Genomic DNA, 23,323 nt, shown 5'->3' on the forward strand with positions numbered 1-23,323 from the left:
TCCATCCAGCTGAGGAAGTCCCACTTGCCTGAATCAAGGACAGACTCCTTGAGACGCTAACATGGAAGGCTGGCAAGGTGGCTCAGTGGGTAAGGTCTGTCCCAGAAGAATAAGGTCCTAAGCATGGATCCCCAGCACACATAGAGGAAAGCAGCCATGCTTAACTGAAGCTGCACGTGTTCTTAACAGCCGAGCATCTCAGCAGCCCGACACAGGGACTTTCCCTTTCTTATCTTCTGCTCTCTAACGTGCCCTTCTCTGAGGTGCTACCTTTCCACCCATAGTTCTAGCAACTTCTGTCCTTGCCCTGCAAACCCAGCATGCTTCATTCCATGGTACTGAAATGCATTGTCTACTGATCTTATCCCATGGTAAAAATCTTCTCACCCCTATATTTTACCCCAATATCAGCTTCCTAGCTGGGCATAAGAACCCAAGGTCCTTACCCATTGGCCATGTCAGAGTTATCCCTGGTTAGAAATGGAGAAGCCACCAGGTACTTTGTGGAGAACTCAAAGTAAGCAAGGTAGTCACTGAGAACCTTCAGGGTGGGGGCCTTCAACCCTTGATCATGGGCCATCTCTATCTCCCTGTTATCTGAACAGGAAGAGGAAAGTCTTCCAGCATAAGGTCCCGTGTTTTGGAAGCACTACCTACACCATGTGGCATTTTGCCAACAGGTTGCAGTCTGCCAGGATAAGCTGACTGTCACCCAGAATTCCCTTGAGAGCTGCCTTCACCTTCACCTCATCGCTGGCCTCATCCACTCCTTCTGAGAGGGAGGGTGTTGAGTCATTGTCTGAAACCTTCAAGGTCCACAGGAGCCTCTCCAAATTATCTTCGAGTGTTGGGTTCCAATTCTTGAAGTAGGCACTAAATTTGACAAATAACTCCACCTGCCTGTGTTGCACACTGCGCTTCTGAGCCAACTATGAGTACCTGGTAAGGCACCAGGAACTCCTCAGTCTTGCTGGTGTCTGTACTTCAGGGCTGCACAACAGGAATGGGAGCCTCCTGCCTGGGCAGAGCATGTCTCTTGGTGCCCACGGAAGTGATGGTGAAGGTGGCTCCCTTGGGCCAGAGCACCATAGTCTCTAGGAGATGGGTGGCCCTCTTGGTCCCATCATTGCCAGCTTTCATGATCAGTGTGTCCTGTGGATCTTCAGATACGGGGGCACTCAGAGGAACCAGGACCAGGGAAGAAGGCTCTCCCAGATAGGGATTCTCTCCTCCAAACTTAGGGCTGTCCCTGGTCCTCCACTGGCTGGATCAGGGAGTCACAGACCCCTCCCCCTACAGCTGTTCTGAGTTTCCCCCTCACAGGAAGACAGTGATGATGGAGTTCAGGGCCTATTCTGTGGGCGGAGTGAAGGCCAAATGACCGCATGAGCTGCAATGGGAAAGCCCAGCGCAGTGAGGGGTTTGCTGTGCCCATCCTCCCGGGAGCATATGCCAAGCACTGAACCAACCATTCTGGAGAAGGCTTAGAACCAGTGAACCAGGCCTCTTGCAGGGTCTCACTGGCAGACAGTTCCAAACCGGTCCCACTGAGCACTCAGCCAGGCCCTAGCCCTGTGGCTGTGGTGCCTCAGATCCACCTCCCACACCCATGTCATCAGTCAGGCCTCTCAGCTTTCATTTTCTCGTTCTTTGATAGCTAGAATAAGATCGTCATTCTTGGGGTTCATGGGATTACTGAGGGCTGGGCAGTACTGTGAACAGAAGCTCTGAAGAGGAGCAGGTCTGTGCCTGGGCACTGACCACAGTCAGTCTTTCCATGGATGCCTGCCAGGTTGGCATCCCAAAGCCGCCACTTTCCCTCCCCCATTTACTAACTGCCTAAGACATGGAAACGGCCAATGACTGGATGAGTGTGTGGCTTTCACAGTGGACAACCTGTACCCAGAACCCAAGAGCCTGTGAGATGCTGGGGAAAGGCCCAGTCTCTGGAGATTTTTGAACTCAGGTCTTGGAGGAACCAGTGTCCTTGGATCTCACTGCCCTTCTACCCTCACCCTGGCCTTTCCCTAAAGACTCCAAAGGCTAAAAATACCCTGCCACCTGCTGCCCAGGGTGACAGTCAATCACCCGCCTTCTAACCCCAGAATCCCAGCCAGATCAGGCTCACGGTGGCCGAGGGCACAACCCCAGGGGGGTCAAATTCCCTTCTTCCCACCAGGTTTTCCCTACTGCCTAGGAAGAGGCTCGGGGCGGGAGGGCAATGCCCACAGCCAGCAAGACCAGCTTGACCTTTCTGGAGCCCAGGTGCCAGCTGGGTGTGGGCAATCTGGGAGAGGGCTACTGGGGAAGAAGGCTCCAAAGAAAGTAGTGGATGAGGCCACAAGAGGCAACTGTTGTACTGGATTAGAATAAAGTCAGCACAACCACAAGTTACCACGGTACTGTCTTGTTAACCTGCGGCCAGCAGATGTCACTATTAACAAGGAACACAAGGATCTGTGGTGAGATCCCTGGGCAGAAAGTGGATTAATGGAGACAGCTCTGGCTTGCCCTGGGCACTCAGGGGCACATGGGAGAAAACTGCTAAGTGCTTCCAGTTCTAATGAAATCCCACTCAACAAAAACACAACCCAAGAGGTGTCAAAGGTCAATTCCCTTTCAGTCTTAACACAGGGCCACAGACAAGAAATAAGGAGCAAAGGAAGAAATTTTAATGGACTTCTCAGCAAAAGGCTTCATCAACAAAGACACTTGTGGGGGCTTGACACAGGACGTGCAGATTATATTTGAAAATGTGAGGATCCCTGAGAATATTCTAGAAAAGCAAAGTATTGTAACTAACTGCTGCCAGGCCAGCTGTTATGGCTCGCCTTTGATCCCAGCACACCAGAAGCAGAGACAGCCAGATCCTTCCTTCAGTTTGAGTCCAGCCTGGTCTACAGAGAGAGTTACAGGACAATAAGTACACAGAGAAACCCTGTCTCAAACAACAACAAAAGTACAAGTAACTGCTGTCACTCAACTGCATGGTCCAATCAGTAATATATAAAAGACAGAACAGTATATAAGCAACAAGCCAAGTGATAAAATTAAAGGCTGTTCATGTATAATGAGAGGACCCACGTGGTCAGAAATTACTCAGAGTGGTGGTTTGAAGGAGAATGGCCCCCTGGGCTCGCACATTTGAATGCCTGGTCCCCGATGGTAGAACTGTTTGGGAAGAACTAGGAGGTATGACCTTGTTGGAGATGTGTCACTGGGAGCTGGCTTTAAGGTTTCAGAAGTCAAGGCCATTCCCAATGTGTTGTCTTCTCTCTGTCTTGTGTTGATGTGGGAGTGTCATATATCAATCTGTTGATTTCATTGGTTAAGCTATAAAGAGACTGCTTGGCCCACATAGGTTAAAACATAGGTGGGAGGAGAAAACAGAACAGAATGCTGGGAGGAAGAGGAAGTGAGCTCAGACTCGATAGCTCTGCTCTCTGGAGCAGAGACACCATGCTCCCCTCTCCTGGGAGGACACAGGGATAGCTCTGCTCTCTGAGGCACACGCGATGAAGCTCCGACCCAGGATGGATGTAGGCTAGAATCTCCCTGGTAAGCCACCTCGTGGGCTACACAGATAATTAGAAATGGGCTAGTCCAGGTGTGAGAATTAGCCTAGAAGAGGCTAGATAGAAATGGGCCAAGCAGTGTTTAAAAGAATACAGTGTCTGTGTAATTATTTCGGGGCATAAGCTAGCCAGGTGGCTGGGGTGCTGGGGACACAGCCCTGCCGCCCATATTACTACATTGTGTGAATTATACAAGCTCTTAGCTACTGCTCCAGCACCGTGCCTGACAGCACATGCTGGCCATGGACCAAGAGCCCCAATTAAATGCTTCCTTCTATGTGTTAACCTTGGTCATGGTGTTTTCTCGTGGTAATAGAAAATTAAAGAAGACACGCAGGTTATTTTTAGTGCACAATGCCTCTACTCTGAGAGATTTTCAGACCTTTCATGTCCTTGGGCGCGTCTCTAGTGTTCTGTGTGAGACTCAGTGTTGGAGTAGGAAGACCATGTTGCTGCTGCTGCTGCTGCTGCTGCTGCTGTTGCTGCTGTCTTGGAGGTTCAGTCTTGCCCTGTAGCCCAGCTGGCTCTGAACTGGAGCTTTCCCACCTCAGCCTTCTGATGATCTAATTACCTAAGTTCTACCACGCCTGCAGGAAGGATCTAATTAACTACGTCCTATCACACCTTGCTGGATGGAGCCATTTAAGTGAAATTTGACCTAGCCCATTGGTCCTCTAACCCTTGTGTGCCTCAGTTTCCCTGTTCATAAACAGGATTTTTTTAAAAGACCCCTTTAAGCAACACAAATCTAGGATTTCATGTGTGGCCTCAGAAGGTTTCTGTGTCACTGGAAAAGTGTGTGAGAAAAATTACTATTGAATAATCCCGAGGGCCACTTACATGACAGAGACAACAGCTTGGGGACATGGACAAAGTAAGGATTCAGGGAGAAGGGATGAAACCGGGACCTAACTTTGTAGCATGATGGGTACACTGGAGACTCTTTCAGAGTTGGAAAGAGGCCCTCTAAATACTTTACAGCTCAGTCTGCTTCCTCCACATCATATAAACATCTGGGGAAACTGGCTACACAGGTCAAGGGTCATCGATACCAACCGGCCCCTGCTGCGCGCACACATTTGTCAGAAGTGAAGGCTCCTTCACCCCATCCACAGATAGATTGCATATAACACGGAGAGTTGCAGCTGCACAGTGGGAAACAGATGACAAGGGCCAGAGGATAGTAACGTTCCAGATGTTAATACACACCCAGGAAAATCTTTAGGAGACTGAACCCAAGTTTGTCTTCCAGATTCTCTCTGGTCAGAGTCATGCTCTCTCTCCACCCTTCCCCTTTTTTCTCCATTGAGACAGGGTCTTACTATTGATGGAGGAGTTACTTTCCTTGGTTAATAAACTGCCTTGGCCCATTTGATAGGCCAGCCCTTAGAGAAGCTAAATAAGAAGGTGAATCCAAAGACAAACATATAGGCATCCTCCTGAATATTAACCTTCATCAGGTGATGAAATGAGACAGAGACAGAGACCCACATTGGAGCACCGGACAGAAATCTCAAGGTCCAAATCAGGAGCAGAAGGAGACGAAGCACGAGCAAGGAACTCAGGACCGCGAGGGGTGCACCCACACACTGAGACAATGGGGATGTTCTATTGGGAACTCACCAAGGCCAGCTGGCCTGGGTCTGAAAAAGCATGGGATAAAACCGGACTAGCTGAACACAGCGGACAATGAGGACTACTGAGAACTCAAGAACATTGGCAGTGGGTTTTTGATCCTACTGCACGTACTGGCTTTGTGGGAGCCTAGGCAGTTTGGATGCTCACCTTACTAGACCTGGATAGAGGTGGGCGGCCCTTGGGCTTCCCACAGGTCAGGGAACCCTGATTGCTCTTCGAGCTGATGAGGGAGGGGGACTTTATTGGGGGAGGGGGAGGGAAATGGGAGGCGGTGGCGGGGAGGAGGCAGAAATCCTTAATAAATAAATAAATAAATAAAAGAATACAGTTTCCGTGTAATTATTTCGGGGCATATGCTAGCCATGCGGGTGCCGATGTGGCTGGGAGCCGGGTAGAACGCAGCTCGCCGCAGCTCCTTACTACATACTATGTCTCCAACTGGTCTCAGCTTGGCTCAAAAGATCCTTCTGCCCCAGCCTCTGGAATAGCTGAACCCACAGATTCACATTCCCAATACCCAGATGGTTTTGCTTACTTTTTTTTCTTTTTATTCTTCCAATTTTCCATTCTCAGCATTGCACATCTATCAGTTTTAGTTCTGGGGTTTTTTATTGCACAACTGGAACTCAGGGTGTCAGCCCTCTGCCACCACAGCCAAGCCCTTGTAATAAAACAAGTCTTGAAGGAAGTTCATCCAGGAAGCATAATATATTGGGTTGCCTCGACTATTAACTTCTTAGGTTTAACTAATGGGTGTGATTGCTTCCTACAGCGAAGCAAAGGTGAGAAATGAATTACATATGCCATCTGCAGGGATGTCTGGATGTGCTTCATGAAGAAGATGCAGTCTCCAATTAAAGAGTAGGTGGAGGAGGGTGGTGCCCTTGTCCACCTATGCCGGGCATGCACTGCCTCGTACTTTAGGGCATGGGAAGCTAAGCTGCTTATCTGAGACTTTGCACAATTATTCTCTTTATAGATGTTTTTATGTTAACATAATTTCTTTATTGATTCTTTGGGAATTTCATGCACCATAATTCCACTCACCTTCCAGTTCCCCTATTGCCTCCCCTTACTCGTGCAGTGCCTCCAAAAGAAAAATTTTTAAAAAATCAAACCAAAATAAAATAAACAAAAAAATAGGCACAAAAAATCCCAAGAAATTAAAACAAAACAACAGAAAAAACTCTTAGCTTCTCTTCCTTCCCCTTCTCTCCAATACCTCCTCATTTGTCCTGGTGGCATCGGGAGCAGTATGCCTCATCATACACCCTTTTGTCCAATCAGCTTTAGAAGCAAATGTTCATAACAACGAGTGGTTGGTCTGGATCAAGGGCTCTGGTTTCTGGTACACCGTCTTCACTGGATCCTCACCAGAACTCCCCTGGGCTACCCAAGGACTGCCCAATCATGCAGAGACATTGAGTTTTGTTTACACCTACACATCATAGTCCATCACTGAAGGAAGTCAGGGCAGGAGCTCAAACAAGGCAGGAGCCTGGAGGCAGGCGCTGAAGCAGAGGCCATGGAGGGGTGCTGCTTCCTGGCTTGCTCATCATGGCTTGCTCAGCCTGCTTTCTTACAGAACCCAGGACCACCAGCCCAGGGGTGGCACCACACACAGTGGGCTGGGCTCTTCCACATGAATCACTAATTAAGAAAACGCCCTACAGGCCTGCCTATTGCCCCATCTTATTTTCTCAATTGGGGTTCTCCCTTCTCAGATGGCTTTAGCTAGTGCCAAGTTAGCATAAAGTTAGGCAAGCCCTTACCAACTGAGCTACATCTCCAGCCCAGGATTTATGTTTTAATGAAAAAAAAAAAACCAAGCAATGGGTTTTATTTTGACATCTTGAAACATACTTTGCCCTTATTTGTCTTCTTCTCCACGGTTCCTCTTTTCTCCTTCAGCCTTCATGTCCCACGTGTTCTAATTACCCCCTCCCTCTCCCACAACCTCAAAACTGCTTCTTCCATTCCCATGGTTCCTAGTTTCTTTATCCTCCACACAACAGATATGATGAGAAGTCAAGCACAGGGCAATTGATTCCTAAGCAAAACATAAAATGTCCATGTTTTATTTATTCATTGTATGTGTCTGGATGATTAAAGCATGCATGCATGTCTATGCAACTTGTGTGCCCAGCATCTGAAGAAGGCACTGGGCATTCCTGGGAATGGAGTTACAGACAGTTGTGAGACAGTGTGTGGATGCTGGAAATCAAATCCAGATTTATAGGTAAACATAAGGGGCAGGACTTATCCCTACATCTCCCCTTTTTGTCTAAATAAGACAGAACTAAACCAAATACAACTATATACAATAATAACAAATAATAAATATAACAAACAATATTGAGAACAAAAGTTTTGCTAAACATTCTATCTCAAGGAGTCTAAATATGTAGAGAGTAACTACAATTATATAATCTTCAACTCCGTCAAAGATCTGAGAAGGGAATAAATATTACTTAACAAATGAGATAGATCCAAAATGTGCAACAATTGACAGAGACAACTGACTACCTGGGCAATCACCCAAAGTTTCATTTGCAATGTTGAGTCAACCAACTTTGGCAGCAATCTGTACAGATGGTCCTCATTCCCATAAGAAAACAGGCTGAGAAAGCCATAGGGAACAGGCCAATAAGAAATGATGCTCCTTGGCCTGTCTCTCTCTCTCTCTCTCTCTCTCTCTCTCTCTCTCTCTCTCTCTCTCTCCTCTCTCTGTGTGTATGTGTATTTGTATTTGTGAAAGACAAGAAAGATATGTAGAGGTCAGAGACACCATCTGGGAGTTGGTTTAAATCTCCTATCATGGATTCCAGAAATGGAATTCAGGTTATCAGACTTGTATGGAATATGGTCCTAGGTGCAGAGCCATTTCAATGGTCCTTTCCCCATGTTTTCTTTCCATTAAAAAATAAAAAGTGTTTTTTATATTTCTCTCCCTCCCTAAATAAGCAAATGCTTGTAAAATGCTAGCTAGTAAGGAAAACATAGGGCTGTGCATGAGCTTGGGGGTAGTGTGAGCTCGCCTCATACATGGGTCCAGAAGAAATCATTATATATTCCCTGCTCTTTGATTTATTCTCATGTGTTGTATATAACCATATATAGGCCTATAGGGAATTTTCTTCAGAATTTAAGATTTCTTATAACTCAACACTAGAATGACAGCCCAGTGACACAGAGGACAATAAATGGATCTGAAGAGAAATTTTGTTAGTATTCAGGCACACCCTCACACAGCACCTCACACCATCTGCCTGGCTATACAGCAAATGGTATCCTGTCCCTTTAAGAGACCCTCCGTTCACTCTCAGTCTCTCTAGGATTCTCCCTCCCTTCCTCCCCCCTCCCTTCCCTCTCTCTCTTCTTCTCTTTTTCCTCCACTGAGGCAAGCAGGTCTCAGCCTCTTTTCCTTCTCCCTCCTCCCTCTCTCTCTGTTTCTCTTTCTCTCTGTCCCTTCCTCCCATCCTTTCCTCCCCACTACACCTCCCCTTTTAATAAAACTTTGCACTCAATCTTCATCTACATGGCATATTTGTCTGTCCCTTACCAGCCGTGGGTTGAACCTCACCCACATGCCATGGGACCTGGAAAGGTTTCCAAATGTCCCACTGGCACACTGGAAGATGTTCAACACTATCAGCCGTCAAGTGTTGCAAATCAAATTTCAATGAGATGATACTTGATATCATTAAGATGGTGAAAATACAAAAGATAAGTCAGTCCTGGTTTCACAGCTCTGCAATCCCAGCACTTGGTAGAGGAGTGTGTGTGTGTGTGTGTGTCTATCATATATGAGTTTGCAGCTGGACAGCAAAATATGGTCTAAGAATTGAAAAGTACATGTTGCATGCTGAGGATATAAGTCACAGGGAAAGCACTTGTCTAGCATGCACAGGTGCTGGGACACATGTGAGAGTGTAAACATACCAGAGAACAGGAACATGCTACATTACTGCTGGAATGTAGATTAAAATGGTGCAGCCACCAGCACCTGAGCATTTATATAAGAAAAAAGGGAGATACCCCAATTACCTACTGCTTGATGAGTAGGTAAACAAAGGGTGGTGTGTTAATACAGTGGTCTAGTTTCTAGTCATGGAAAGGGGTAGAGAAAGCATACATCCTATAACATGAATAAATATCACAAACATTGAGTTGAAAGTAGCCAAAGGACTGAAAAATGGGACACTTCTTTATTAGATGATTTGATTTCTCTTTAATACCCAGAATGAGACACTTGAAACAGAAAGTTAGATTGGTAACTAATAGGTGGTGGGGGTCTGGAGAAATGAAGAGTAACTGCTAATGAATAAAGGGTTTTTTCTCAAATGACAAATTATTTTAAAAGCAAATAGAATAATGGTTGCGTTATTGTAAGAACATAGTAAAAAAATACCTACTGGGTTATATACTTTAAAAGAGTAAACTTACTACGTAAATGTATTACTTCTCAATATCTACAGATCACATTTCATGTCTATGTATGTTTTGTCTGCATATATGTATGTTCACTGTGTGCATATCTGGTGCCTGCAAAGAGACAAGAGGGTGTTGGATCCCCTAGATATAAATATCTGTGAGCTTCCTTCCATTTGGGTGTGGTTGTAGGTTGAAGGGTTTGTGCTGAGAGGTATTGAGGACTACTTTTCTCCTCCAGGGGCATGTAGAGTACCTTCCAGTACAGTGAACTGTGGTTAGTAGGTGAATAATGTAGTTAGACACCAGCTCAACTTCTCCATATTCAGTGACAGAAGTGTTCCCTCAAGAGACAAGACCTTAACATCAGGTTGTGTGAGCAACCAAGAGCCTTGGCAATAGCCTGTGCTATTTGGTGGTTTCCATGGGTCCCTTTGGTGAATGACTCAACAGGCTGTAACCTGTTCCTGGCACTGGAGGTTTAATTTGGTGGCACAAGATATCTCGTTGAAGTCTTCACTCCCCTGTTGTTTTTTGTCTCCCTGTGGGTTCCTTTCACATATGTAAAGGAAGATTCTAGGATAGTCAGTGTCCATATAGTTTTTCAAAGGACCTTTAGTATTGGTTGTCCCTCTCCATTTTCCTTCCTTTACCTTTCTGTCCCATCCCCCTTTCATTAAACCATCCAATTCTAGTTTTCCTTAATAGCTAAATAACACTATAGACTTTTTTCTTTCCTCTCCTCCCTCCTGGTCCCTTACTAGGTTCCATACCTCTGTGGGTATTCAGATTGAAGTTCCCATATCAGAACCATAACATCCTTAAAAGAGAAAACATACAATATTTGTCTACATGTACTGAGCACTGTATGCTTTTGACGCTGGAGTCTGACATGGGCACGCACAGAACACAACCTCGGTGCATAGCTGCTGAGTACCATTGTGAGCTCATAGCGCATCACTATGCCCCTAGAACTGTGTTGCTAAGAGTGACTCAGAATTCAGCTCACACTGAACCAAGGATCTGCCCAAGCAGGACGCTTATTTGGTTCAGTGGGGAGTTTTTACCAGATTTTGAACGTTTACTATTGGGTTTGGGAGGGTGGGGGTGGTTAAAGGGGAAGGAAGGGAGGGATAGTAGGCCCGTGAGGGCCAGGAGGGCCAGGAGGGCCAGGAGGGCTGGGAGGGGGGGCGGGGTTGTCGGGAGGGCCAGGAGGGACAGGAGGGCCTGTAGAGCCTTGAGCCTTAACATGCAGGAGGATATGGAGTATGATGCCCTAACCATTCGGGCCCCTCAGCGGTCTCGCTGGTATACCCGCCTGTGGCCCGCATGCCTGGGTTGTGGGTGCCTGGGTAGAAGACAGCAGCGATTTCCTTTGTACCTAATTGGGTACGATCCCGTGGGCCGATTCCAAAGGGCGGCCAGTGTGGGTGATGTCAAATTAGTCGAGAGATTGATCAATGCCCGTGAACACCATGTTAACGAGTGCGACCGGAGGGGCAGGTAATGGGGCCTGAGGAGGGGCGAGGGGCAGGAGGGGCAGAAACTGTTGGGGACAGTCAGGGTCTACCAGGGAGAAACATACCTTCCAGATCTGCAGCCTGTGGGAGGGCAGATGTCATGCTCAAGGCTCTTCTTTCATGGAGACCTCTGGGTTTGTACCTGCTTTAAGCTCCTAGGCACCTGAAACCTGCACACCTTGGAAGGGCAGCTCCGAGGCTTTCTTTAAGAGAAGCAAAACAAAGAACTTCAGTTAGTTTACAAATCCCTTTACATTGTCTCTTTTAGAGCACTTTATTGAGGGCTTTAAAGGAATTTAGCTAAGGAAACCACATACATCTTTTTATGTGTACACTTATAATTTTTTAGGTTTGAGTGTTTTGGCTGCATGTATTTTCAGTGTACCACACAAGCATAGGAAGAGGGTGTTGGACCTCCCGGAACTGGGGTCATGGACAGCTGTGATCTGCTGTGTGGGTGCTAGGAATCAAACCCAGGTCCTCTGCAGGAAAAACTAGAGCTTGTAAATGCCAAGCCATCTCTCCAGCCCTTTAATGTATATGTTTTAATGCTATGTTATATGCAACACAGAAAATTGTATCATAAGATAAATTTTCACATAAAAAGCCAACTCAAAGCCAAAAAAAAAAAACCAAAGAATTAACAAGAAATCTTATGTCTGTTTTATGCTTGCTGAGGGATTTCATAAGGAAATTTTCATCTTGAACTATAACTATGTCCCCCGGCCCCTTATATACATGTTGTGTGTGTTTTGGTAAATACTTGAAGGCTAACGGTTGACATTCTCTTTGAAAATTTCTTTTCATCTCATTAAAAAAAATCATATGTGTGTGTGCACCTGTGCCTCACACATGCCAAGCAAGTGTCTGAAGGTCAGAAGAGAACTATCAACAGCTGTGTTCTGCCACGTTGTGGATTCTGGGGATTGAACATAGGCCATTGGCTCTGCCAGTAGATGCCCTCACCTGATGAACCACCCTGTGGTTCCTCCACCTCAGCTTTTTAGACAGATTCTCTCACCAAAATCCCCGCTGTGTTTGACTGATTGTCTTGGAGTATACTGATTGACCTAGACTTGCTGGCAAGATAGATTTGGGGATCCTCCTGTATCCACATCTCCAGCACCAGTTTCTCAAGTTGCTGGGGATTCTGAAGTTGGGGTCTCAGGCTTGCAGGGTGAGTGATTTTCCAACTGAGTTGTAACAATCACTGCAGCCCTCTTTCCTAGTCCTTGTTTCCTGTTTCTCACTAGATTATAGGCAGGAAACAATGACCCTCAACAGTAGATTCTCCATAGCTCACATGCTTCTTGATCATGTCTGTAGTTGTGAGGTTATTTGGTCTATAGTTACTCAGTCTTCCAAATTAGAGCTTCATACAAATAATAGAACAGTAAATTATTGTTTCAAAGTATTTTTGCTTAATATGTGTATTCTTTAGAAACACTGAATTTTCCAGCTGTATTTATCCATTCTGCCAATCCACTTATTCCCTGCACATAACTTAGATATCTACTGTACAGCATACAAATCTACTAGCTCTCAAGACCCTCTCATTCATAAGATATTACATTTCTCTGTCCAGTCAGCTTTCCTGACGTTCTATAAATTTAAATATTGAAAACAATGAATGATGCTCAATTGAATCCCTAGTAATTTTTGTCTTTAAACTTTTTGAAAATCAAAGCAAGGGAGCTATGATACCATGGGTTATCTCCTTCTGGATAGATTTGCTCAGTTTTGGTGCTAATTCATGGAGGTATAAGGCAAAGCCATTTGCTACCACCTGGTGTCTATATTAACATGGACATTTTGTCTATTGACTGAGGACTATGCTGTGTCCCTGTTGGCAGCAAATATAGAAACATTAATTCTGGGCAAAGAGAAATGAAAAAAAGTTTAAGTATTGAAGACTGAAATTTTAGATTTTTGTTTTTTGTTATTACTATTCTAAATAGTTTACATTTCATAGTCTTAAGAGCAGAAATTTACATAGATACATGTGACCTTTAGATGTGTCATGGGCCTGTGGATTGTGTCATATTTCATTGGATGTCAGACACAATGAATGGACTGCATGGTGACCTTTTAGTTTGTATGGTAGCAAAGTAAAAAACATTGCCAATTATTGTCATAAAATATCATGAATTATAAGTGGCAGACATCAGCGATGCTAAAATGTGAAATAAAGAGTAAGGTGGGTGCGGTGGAACTGCCTGCATTCCTACCCACTGGGAGGATTACCAAATCAAGGCCAGCTTAGGGAATATAGTTTTAAAATATTGTAAAGATACTTGAGTAAAAACTTTCACATCTGCAGTAGGTATAATTCTGCTATTTCTCTTCATTGAAATATTCTGTTTGTTACCATTAGGAACAAATTGTAATCATATTCAGCAACACTGAGCTGTAAGGTGCTGGAAGCATTTGTACGTGCTCTTGAAGATGTGAGTTGAAGCGTCACAGCAGCACTGTGTAAGAGAGCTGCAGTGTTGAATCCCCATTCTACAGATGGAGAGATTGATTTGTGGAGTTCATAGGAGGTCTATGTTCTAACTAGTAACACTCGGTGATTAGAGTAGGATTCAAATCCAATCTGAGTTCAATCTACTGGGCATTCTCCTGTTATGTAGAGAGGCTGTTCTGAGGAAGGGTGAAGCTTGTGATAGAGCACTCGCCTTGAATGGGACAGGCATGCGCTATATGCCTAGCACAGAAAATGAACACCTGAGTAGAGAAATAAGTAAATAAGAAAATTTTAGTTTCTTCTTTTACATCAGAAAGAAATGCACATTGGTGTCTACTTGAGTGTGCCTTTACATAATAATCTGTAATTTCCTAAAATGTCCTCTCAATTTGTAGGAGTCCACTTCACTACGCCTCTGCCCATAATCATCCTAATGTAGTAACATTGCTATCATCCAACGACTGTATCGATATTAATATGAAGGATGATGAAGGCTGCACGCCCCTAATTAAGGTAGCTATCGCGAAACACTTTTGGTATAAAATGGATTAGAAATTATCCTTGTTTGGTTTTTGTTGCTGTGATGAAACACTGGCCAAAACCATCTCAGGAAAGGAAAGGTTTATTGGCTTACAATTCCACGTCACAGTCAGTCATGAAGGGAAACCAGGTCAGGAGTTCAACCAGGACCTGAGGCAGGAAATGAAGCAGAGGTCATGGGGGAATGATGCTTTCCCGTGGCTTTTTCCAAGGCTTGCTCAGATATCTTATACTACTCAGGATAACCTTCCCAGTCATGCCATCACCCCTAGGAAGGTGTGCCCTCCCAGATCAACCTCAATCAAGAAAATACTATACACGCTTCCCAGAGTCCAGTCTGGTGAAGCCAATTCTTCAAGTGAGATTCTTTTTTTCCAGGTGTCTTCAACCTGTGTCAAGTTATCAAAACAAGCAAATGAACAAGCAACCTCCCCCACTACAAAAAAGGCCAAACAGTGCTAGTGAAATCCTTTAATATCTAGGTGTGGTGGCACACCTCTGAAACTCTACCACTTGGAAAACTTTGGTGGGGAGGTTATGAATTTAGGAAAGTCTGGGTACTTGAGAGGGATAATATGCATGACCTAAACAATTGGTCTCATCCAAGGGTAACTAGTCAATGGAATTGTTGGAATGCTTATTAGAGTTCTTGATTTCAGTGTCTCTTTCTTTATCCAATACCCACAGGCCGCCCAACGGGACAATTTAGAATGCATCTCTATTCTACTCAGGCACGGGGCTGATCCCCACATTGTAGATGCCAATGGCGATGCTGCCCTCCACCACGCCATTTGCAGAGGGAACATACCAGTTGTGAGCAAACTGCTGGAGTATAATGTAGACATTAAAGCCAAAACAGAGGTAAGAATCATTCAACTTCATTCACAATGTACTTCTAGCAATGACACTCAGATCACTTTCCACATTCTGAAGCTCAAGCAGTCTCACTGAATCTGTTCAGAGTAAAGCAATTTTTCCAAATCTGTTTTTCATAGTTTTGTAGGTAACTTAAAGGAACTCAGCACAGCACATTTTGTTTCAGATTTGGGCTTTACTTTAAAATTCAACAAGTAAAGGACTTGGGCCCACACATACTTCACATACACACAAACAATAGAAAAAATAATTTTAAGATAAATGTCTGTAGAAAAAACAGAAATCTATCTCCATGTTTTAGGATTGGGGCAATTGAGCTCTCTATGGAGCTAAGAAACTTGGAACCAGCAAGTGTTTGTGGGAAGTTCTGGAAATAGTGGTGTTCACGGGCATTGTTGGACAGGGAAAGATGTTTCAAAGGAAAGGGAAGCCCTGTGTGTGTGAATCTGCAGCAAGGGCTGAAGGAAAATCTATCCCTTTGTGAATCATTTTGTTTTCAAAATCTGTGATACATTTTTCATTTGAAAAGCATGTCAATTTATAAAATGAAATTTTTCCTTTACAGTATGGTTTGACACCCTATAAACTCGCTTTGTTTGAAAATCAACTTAAAATGGCGGAGTTTTTAATTGAGAACGGTGCAGAAGCACCTTCGGAGCTTACACCAAATAGGTACCGTTTCTTTTTTACAATCTTAGTGCTGTTCTTGAGGGTGTCATTGCTTAAGTAATGAACACTAAAATGCTAGAGGGAAAATGGCTTCAACTCATAAGCATATATTGAGAAAGACTAGCTCACAGGGAGTGTGAGCTGGAAAAGAGACTGTTCCAACATAAACAAAGGAACAGTGTGTACCAGGGCTCAGCTTCCCATTCAAAAACAAGTGATCATTTCTAATCTGATTTGATTGGCAATTTTCTACTTGTTAAGGCAACTTCACATTAATGTTGTTTACTTTGAAAAGTGTCAACTTTATTATCAACACTGAAATGTATAATTTTATTATTTTTAGCCTGTTCCTTATATATTTTCTTCTTATATATGTTCAACTTAAATATTTTTTTCAAATCATGTTGTCTCTTTGATCACTCACTTTGCTTTAAGTGAATCTGAGTAAGCAAATAGTTTAGGGTATCCATCAATTAGATGATATTACCAGATGCTATTATTTTCCCCTGTCCTGTCTGAACTATCTTGACACTGTGTTAGTCAGATGTGAATCTGTACACCCAAACTCCTGAAACAGCTAATCTGGATAGGGACACTTGTCCAAAATGAGTACAAAGAACTAAGACTCCATTGAGAAAATGCCTCCGTAAGATCTGGTTGTAAGGCATTTTCTTAATTAGTGATTGATGGATAAGGGCCCAACACATCATGGGAGGTGCTGTTCCAGGGCTCATGGCCCTGAGTTCTTTAAGAAAGCAGAATGAGCAAGCCAGTAAGCAGCTCTCTTCCATGGCCTCTATAAGCTCCTGCCTCCAGCTTCCTTCCCTGTCTGAGTTCCTGCCCTGTCTTCCTTTAATGATGAACTATGATGCAGACATATAAGCCAAATGAATCCTTTGGTCCCCAAGTTCATATTGGTCATGGTGTTTTATCACAGAAATAGCAGCTCTAAAATGGACACTTGGTATTTAAGATGATTTCAGCATTAAAAATTAAATGATTACCTTTTTTGTTCATACATTCAAGTTTAAAGTCAGATGAATTAAAAAGTAAAGCCTGTGTGTTGTGTATGTTTTTATTGAAAATACACTTTGGACATACCATATATTCTAAACATGGTTTAGCATCCCTCATCTTCATGTACTTGTTTTTGTGTCAGAGGACGTGCATGCACTGATATTCCCAACCAAGACACAGTATAGCACTGTGTGATGGCTTTGTCTTCCATCTTATTTGAGGCATTTTTTCTATTTTTATTTGGCACTTGGCCACTTACTCCAGGTAAGCAGGTTGGGAAGCCTCTTTGGTATCTTACTACCTCCACTTTCTTTGTACTATAAAAGTGCTGGGATTATAGATACATTACACAGTGTCTGACTTTTTGTTGAATTCTTGGCTACTGTGACAATATGTATACCCACTGAGCCATCTATCTGGCTCTATAACACTCAATTTTTTAAAGAAGACTTTGTGTCTAAATTAAAGAGGTGGCTATAAGTGTATTGTTATTAATTATGGAACTAAGGCTTCTGAGTGCAGAGCACTTTCAATTAAACCTCTAATCCAGTTAGAGGGCCTGTGTTTCCCTCTAAGAAGAACCATTTGAGGTCATTTATTCTTCCTTTAATACAAGATAGACAGAAATTTGTAAAGCTGGTACTTTTGAAGCAAATAAAGTATGCTTGTGACTTTGACATGGAATAGCACAGTTTTAGGAATTCACGACTAGGAACATGTCTCAGGAATAAAGTACTTATCACACAAACCCAAGATTTCAGAGTTCAGCTCCTCAGAACACAGAAAGGGCCTCATATGCTGTGTGCATCTTAATCTCAGGGAACCTTGAGGGACATGGGAGATGGAGACAGGAGACTGTCTGGAAAGTTATACTTTAGATAGTCTTGCTTTGTACAGCTGTTAACAACAAGAAACTCTGCCTCAAAACTAAGTTAGGAGGCAAGGACTGCCAGTCAAGGATGTCCTCTGACCTAAAAAACATGCACTGGGATCAACAGACACAAATGCATACACAGATGTGAACAGGAACGCATATCAAATATGAAGATGAAAAAGTAAGTTTAGGTTGTTGATCTAGTAAGACTGGGGATCATTATCTGCTAAAAAGACATTGGAAATAGTGGTCAAGGTTGAAGGTTTTCTTAGTTTTCTGGAGATCACTTCAGCAGCGGTGCTATTTTGGACAAGGTTCACACCGCAGGTGAAAAGTCCCCATGGCAAGTTCCAAGACTGTGATGACAGCCAAAGCAGAAACTAGGAAAATAAAGCTGCTGGTCCAGAATATACTGGCAATAGGCCCTGAAGTACAGCAGTCTTAGCTCTGACCTGGGAAGAATATAGCTGACAAAAGAGCGTTGCTTTTCTTGAGTTTGGAAGCTGCTCGTGAGTTACAAAGACTCAGGATTACACAAAAAGGCTTATGAACAAAGAAACAGCCAGGTGGTGGTTTCAGCATTCACACATAAAAGAACTGTTAAAACAATTTGAAGGTGCCACAACTGTCATGGCTTCTAAGAATGCAGGCAGAAGGATGCTTAGAAGCAAAAAAAAAAATACTTTTTCATATACTGACCACTTAGAGCATAGTACTCAACAAAATACCTCCAAAGACTTCTGACAGATAGGACTGTGGGGCCATAGGGACAAGCAGGCAGATGAGTGGAACAGGAACACTGACTCCACGAGCATAGAAATACAAGGTTACTGGAGCATTCAAAGCAAATCTATGGAAAAGCACTGCTATCATTCGTGTGTGTGTGTGTGTGTGTGTGTGTGTGTGTGTGTGTGTGTGAGAGAGAGAGAGAGAGAGAGAGAGAGAGAGAGAGAGAGAGAGAGAGAGTTTTAATCAAGAGATAAATTTTCTCTGTTTCTTCTCTTTGAGGGAAGGTGGGCTGGGCCTTGTTGCCCATGCCTTTAATCCCAGAACTTGGAAAACAGGAGGCACACAGATCTCTTTGATTTCAAGACCAACATGATGCATATAGTGGGTTTAAAGTAATCTGGACTGCATAATGAGACCTGTTTCAAAAAATTATTTGTAAATATCTAATGAGAGATATATTAGGGACTCAAAAATAAAGAATTTAGAAAACATGTTAAGTATTTTTATATGAATAGTTAAATGATGATCACTTTTAAACATATGTCACAGTGGAGGAGCAGCTGCAGTAGAATCAGAACAATCAATGAAAACGTGTGCCAACTCCAACGAAGGTAAGAATGACTCCAACTGCTCCTACCTTCCCTAAAGAAAATACGGAAGAGTAAAGATTTTAGATCCCCAAAAAAGAGTTAAGGAAATCCAGTATAAATGCAGTTCTGTGGTTTTCAAATATTCTGAAAAGTCAGAATTAAGAATTTATTTCAAAGAACTTTCAACTGTGAAAATATATTGTCAAAACATTGCTTATTTTATATTAATGCTGATATCTGTACTGCCTTTGAATAAAGGAGAAATCAACTTTACACACGTGTCCTCCATAGTCACATTGCAGCAAATAGGATTATCAGAAATACATATTCTCCTTGAGTTTTATGACAAAAGTCTTGTATTTTGTACTGCATAACAGTACACAGGTAAGTGTCACTAGAATGTAATTATGTCACAAACCAACCTCAGTAATCAATAACTTTCATTGAATAATTTCCTACCTTATGATATAATTAAAATCTTCTGACCTCTTTAATGTCTGTGCAATTTCTCAATTTGGACAGTTTTGTCCTACTGTATAATTGTTTTCTTTAGAAATCTCCCATTTAGGGGTGAAAGCTTCATTCTGTAATGAATGTATTGAGTTTATGAAGACTTATCAATCCTGACATGTTTTCCTTTTCTTTTTCTTTCTTTCTTCCTTCCTTTCTTCCTTCCTTCCTTTCTTCTCTTCTTTCCTTCTTTTTTGTTTTGATTTGGTTTTCTGAAGAGCTAGACATTGAGCACAAGGCTTTGGGAGCATTCTAGGCAAGCACCCTACCCATTATCCCTACCTTCAGTACTTTTCTCTTTAGTTTTTCTTATAGAACATGGTAAGGGTGAATATCATTTCCATGCTGCAAAGCATAATTCAGGAATAAATATTGGAAAAAAGCAGAGTGTAGAAAATGACATCATTCTGTATTTCAAAGAATTGTCTGCTTCTCCATTGAGTCTGGAGAGACTTTGTGGCAGTGTCAGGAGCACCATGTAGTATTTACTTTCAGTAACTCACATCACAGTGTCTTTTATACCTCAGTTGCCAGTGACAACCACACTAGGTAGAGAATCTAAAACCCTCTTCTCTCAAGAGGTAAGATGAAGAGAGTCAATATTATTGTAATGGAGACAGCTTTGTGTCACTGTATTATAAAGTTTGCTGTTCGTGGCATTTGTGGTGGTGAGAACTGACTGAGGCCTCCTGCATAATAAGCATAGGCTTTCCTGCTGAGCCGCAATCCCAGTCCACTAGTTGGTGGCTCAAATGACCTTCCTGAGTCATGAGGAATGCTATGAAAGCACATTAAGTTTCTCTGACTTTAATCAAGACAAAAAAAAAATAAATGAAGGTTTCATTTCATTTTTGTTTTCTTATGTTTATTTTGGTTTTGTGAGACAGGGTTTTCCTGTGTGTTGACTTTGAGCCTAACCTGAAATTCATTCTGTAGACAAGGCTAGGCTTGAAATTACAGAGATCTGCATGTCTCTGGTACCAAGTGCTGGGATTAAAGGAGTGTACCATCACTGCCCAACTCAAATGTTTATTTCTAAAAGCAAGCTGCAAGTGTCTAGGGAAGGAGTCAGTGAGTTTATTGTTTACACATGTAAACATGTACAATGATCCTATGTCAGAAGGAAGCCCATGGAATTTGCAGCTGCAGTCTCACAGCTTTTTCTCTGCTGATCTCTCACCTTAGGTAGAGCTCGGGGTTATTACTACCAAGGGAGGGATCTTTCCAATAATTCTTTTCAGGGGAGATGATGCCTGCTTTCATGAGCATCCTTTAAGCTGCATATAAGGCTGGGAACACAGATAAAACTAAGGAACTTCTTCCCTCAACAGGGATGAGGAGAGGAATCCTGTTGCACTCCCTTGAGCTGTTAGGTAAAAGTCTTTGCCCCTCTTCTCTTTCTTTCTGTTAGGTTATACCCTGATACAAAAGACAAAAGCCATACATGTAGTCCCAGTGGTAGCATTTTGTACCATAAAATGAACAATTTTAACTAAAAAGCAAACAAGATTCTTTGTTTCCCTGAAGAACAAAAATGTGTATAGGCTCATGGATTTTTTTTTCCATTTTGAATCTGTTGTTTTGTTTGTGAGACACCATCTCATTGTTAGGTAGTTCTGGCTGTCTTGGGAATCACAGGGATCCACCTGCCTTTGCCACCCATGTGCTGGGATTAAAGTTGTGTGCCACCATCTAGACTCTAGAATTTTTCTCAAGTGTCATTATCCCAAAGTCAAACAAGAACTATAGAAGCTATTCTGTGACACAGTCAATTGATGCTTATACTGGTAAGGATGCTACTCTCCATCTGTCTGAGAGAGATCACTTAGGATCATCTCAATTGTTTATGGGTGGGTGTTTACCTTTAGGTATTACGCTTGTTAAATTTAAGTCTTCTTTGATTTGAAATATTAAGAAAATGAATGAATTCCCCATGAGTAAATTTCTTACAAAGGAGTATTTACTCTAGAATAATCTAGATTAATCTCAAAAAATTATACTATTTGTCTAATAATTTTATGTGTTATATTTCTCTAGCATTGTAATGAATTAATTTTGATTTTTTTTAGAAGAAAATTTCAGCACTGACATAAGGCCTTCTTACAGGTAAGGTCTAACAATATATAAAGACTAAGGAAATTCAAAGATAACAAGCTAATTAATTATTGGTTGTATTCTCAGATAAATACCGATTTATACACTCAATTTTTGTGTTGTCTTACAACCCCACAGTTTTTTTAAATGTATTTTTAGACTGAAAATTTATTGTTTTTAGATCATGGGCATGAGGTTTTCACTCAACCATCACTTCCCCTGTACCAATTTGGTGTTTTGGAAAATGAGCTTCCTAATGTTTACCACACACACTACGTCCATCTGATACTCCTTGCCTTTTCAAAACTTCCTGAAATCAGCTAGTGAACTAGATCTTCATTGCATTTGTCTTTTTGAGAGCTGACAGAACTTGGGATCATTCTGCATTATCACATAGTGTTACAAGAAATCAACAAATTGTTTACCTCCTTTGACACCATCTCCACATGCAGAGGCCCTTTTGTTCTGTGTAGCACCCTTTCATAGTTGGTAGAAGATCCCATGCCTTCCTCCTACCACAGTGCTCCATGCATCACTTGTCCATTCCTGTGAGCTGTTTTCTACAGTAATGAAGTCTTTGGATCTCGGTAGATTATCTGAATGTAGAGAGCCAAACTGTGGCATGTTTACTCTTTATGTGTCTATAAAAGGGGCTTTGTCTTCCCCATCAGTAGGACATGAACATAGAGTAAAAGGCCCCTTCTGTCAGTGATCTGCTATCTCAGACACTGATTTGGCAGAAAATTAAAGGTGGTATGTCAAGCTAGTTCTGTGCTCATCTTAATTGATTACTTCCATAATAGAGGACAATTGTGTTATCATTTGTGGGAACATGTATCATAAAGCATTTGATACACATTAGTAAATTGCTTATTACTAATTATTTATTAATAAATTACTCCAAGTTAAAAGGTCCAAAATGCATCACAGTTAATATCCAAAGTACAGATTCATAAATTACAGTAGCTACAACTGTTCAAAGACAAACCTTGTAAAAACCATGTTCTCTTCTACTAAGAGTTCTAAACTGTCTCAAGCTGAAATTATCCACTGAGTTTTGTTGTTGTTTGTTCATATTTTTATCTCATTAAGTTAATAGCAATGCTCATTTGGCATAGAAACAGGCCGATTGTAGTTTCAAGTCCACTCATGAATGGACTACTAAGGGACAGCCTGAGCATATCCTAGGCCATGGTATCTTGTCAGAGTGCTAGCAGAAGCAGGAATCTATTCTATGGTCCACAAACAAACCTTGTGAGAGATAGCATCACATGCATTGAGAGCCCACAAAGTACCCTGAGAGAGAGGGGTTCTGTGATGCTCTAGGAACAGATGATGACATGACAAGTGGAATCGGGGTACTAATTACATTGAGCACAAGAGTGACCATCAGTTACTACAGCATTAAAAAAGTTCTGTGGAAAAACTAGTGTCTTTCTTCGTGTGTGTGTGTGTGTGTGTGTGTGTGTGTGTGTCTTTCTATGTTTTTAGTGGACTAAATTCTTTTTTCACATGAGAAAAAGTGTTAAGGAAATTGTCACCAAATCTAATCAACTGATTGAAGGGCAATTTAATGGCTAATGGTAAATCTCTAATGTATTTTAGGAAAACATTTGGTAAATGTTTTTATATGAATATTAAAATATTACTTTTTAAAATATGCCACAGTGCAGTAAGACCAGCAAGACAGCTAAAATCCCTTTTGAAGAAGTCTTTCCGGATTAAGAGAGGTAAGAGTGATGGTGAATACTTGACTACCAACTCCCTAATTTCAAAAACAGCTTGGTTTTTTC

At 42.3% G+C, this 23,323-nt stretch overlaps 1 protein-coding gene across 1 annotated transcript; it reads left to right on the top strand.

Moving 5' to 3' along the window:
• Nucleotides 1–10,893: 10,893 nt before the first annotated feature.
• LOC142835619 (ankyrin repeat domain-containing protein 55-like) lies at nucleotides 10,894–21,546 on the top strand. Its single transcript, XM_075949229.1, has 6 exons — nucleotides 10,894–11,147; nucleotides 14,027–14,144; nucleotides 14,859–15,032; nucleotides 15,613–15,719; nucleotides 18,886–18,947; nucleotides 21,506–21,546. Exons 1-6 carry the CDS (start codon nucleotides 10,894–10,896, stop codon nucleotides 21,544–21,546), a joined length of 756 nt encoding a protein of 251 aa, XP_075805344.1.
• The last annotated feature ends 1,777 nt before the right edge of the window (nucleotides 21,547–23,323 follow it).

Source organism: Microtus pennsylvanicus, chromosome 15 (genome assembly GCF_037038515.1).
Source record: "Microtus pennsylvanicus isolate mMicPen1 chromosome 15, mMicPen1.hap1, whole genome shotgun sequence".
NCBI classification, from domain to species: domain Eukaryota; kingdom Metazoa; phylum Chordata; class Mammalia; order Rodentia; family Cricetidae; genus Microtus; species Microtus pennsylvanicus.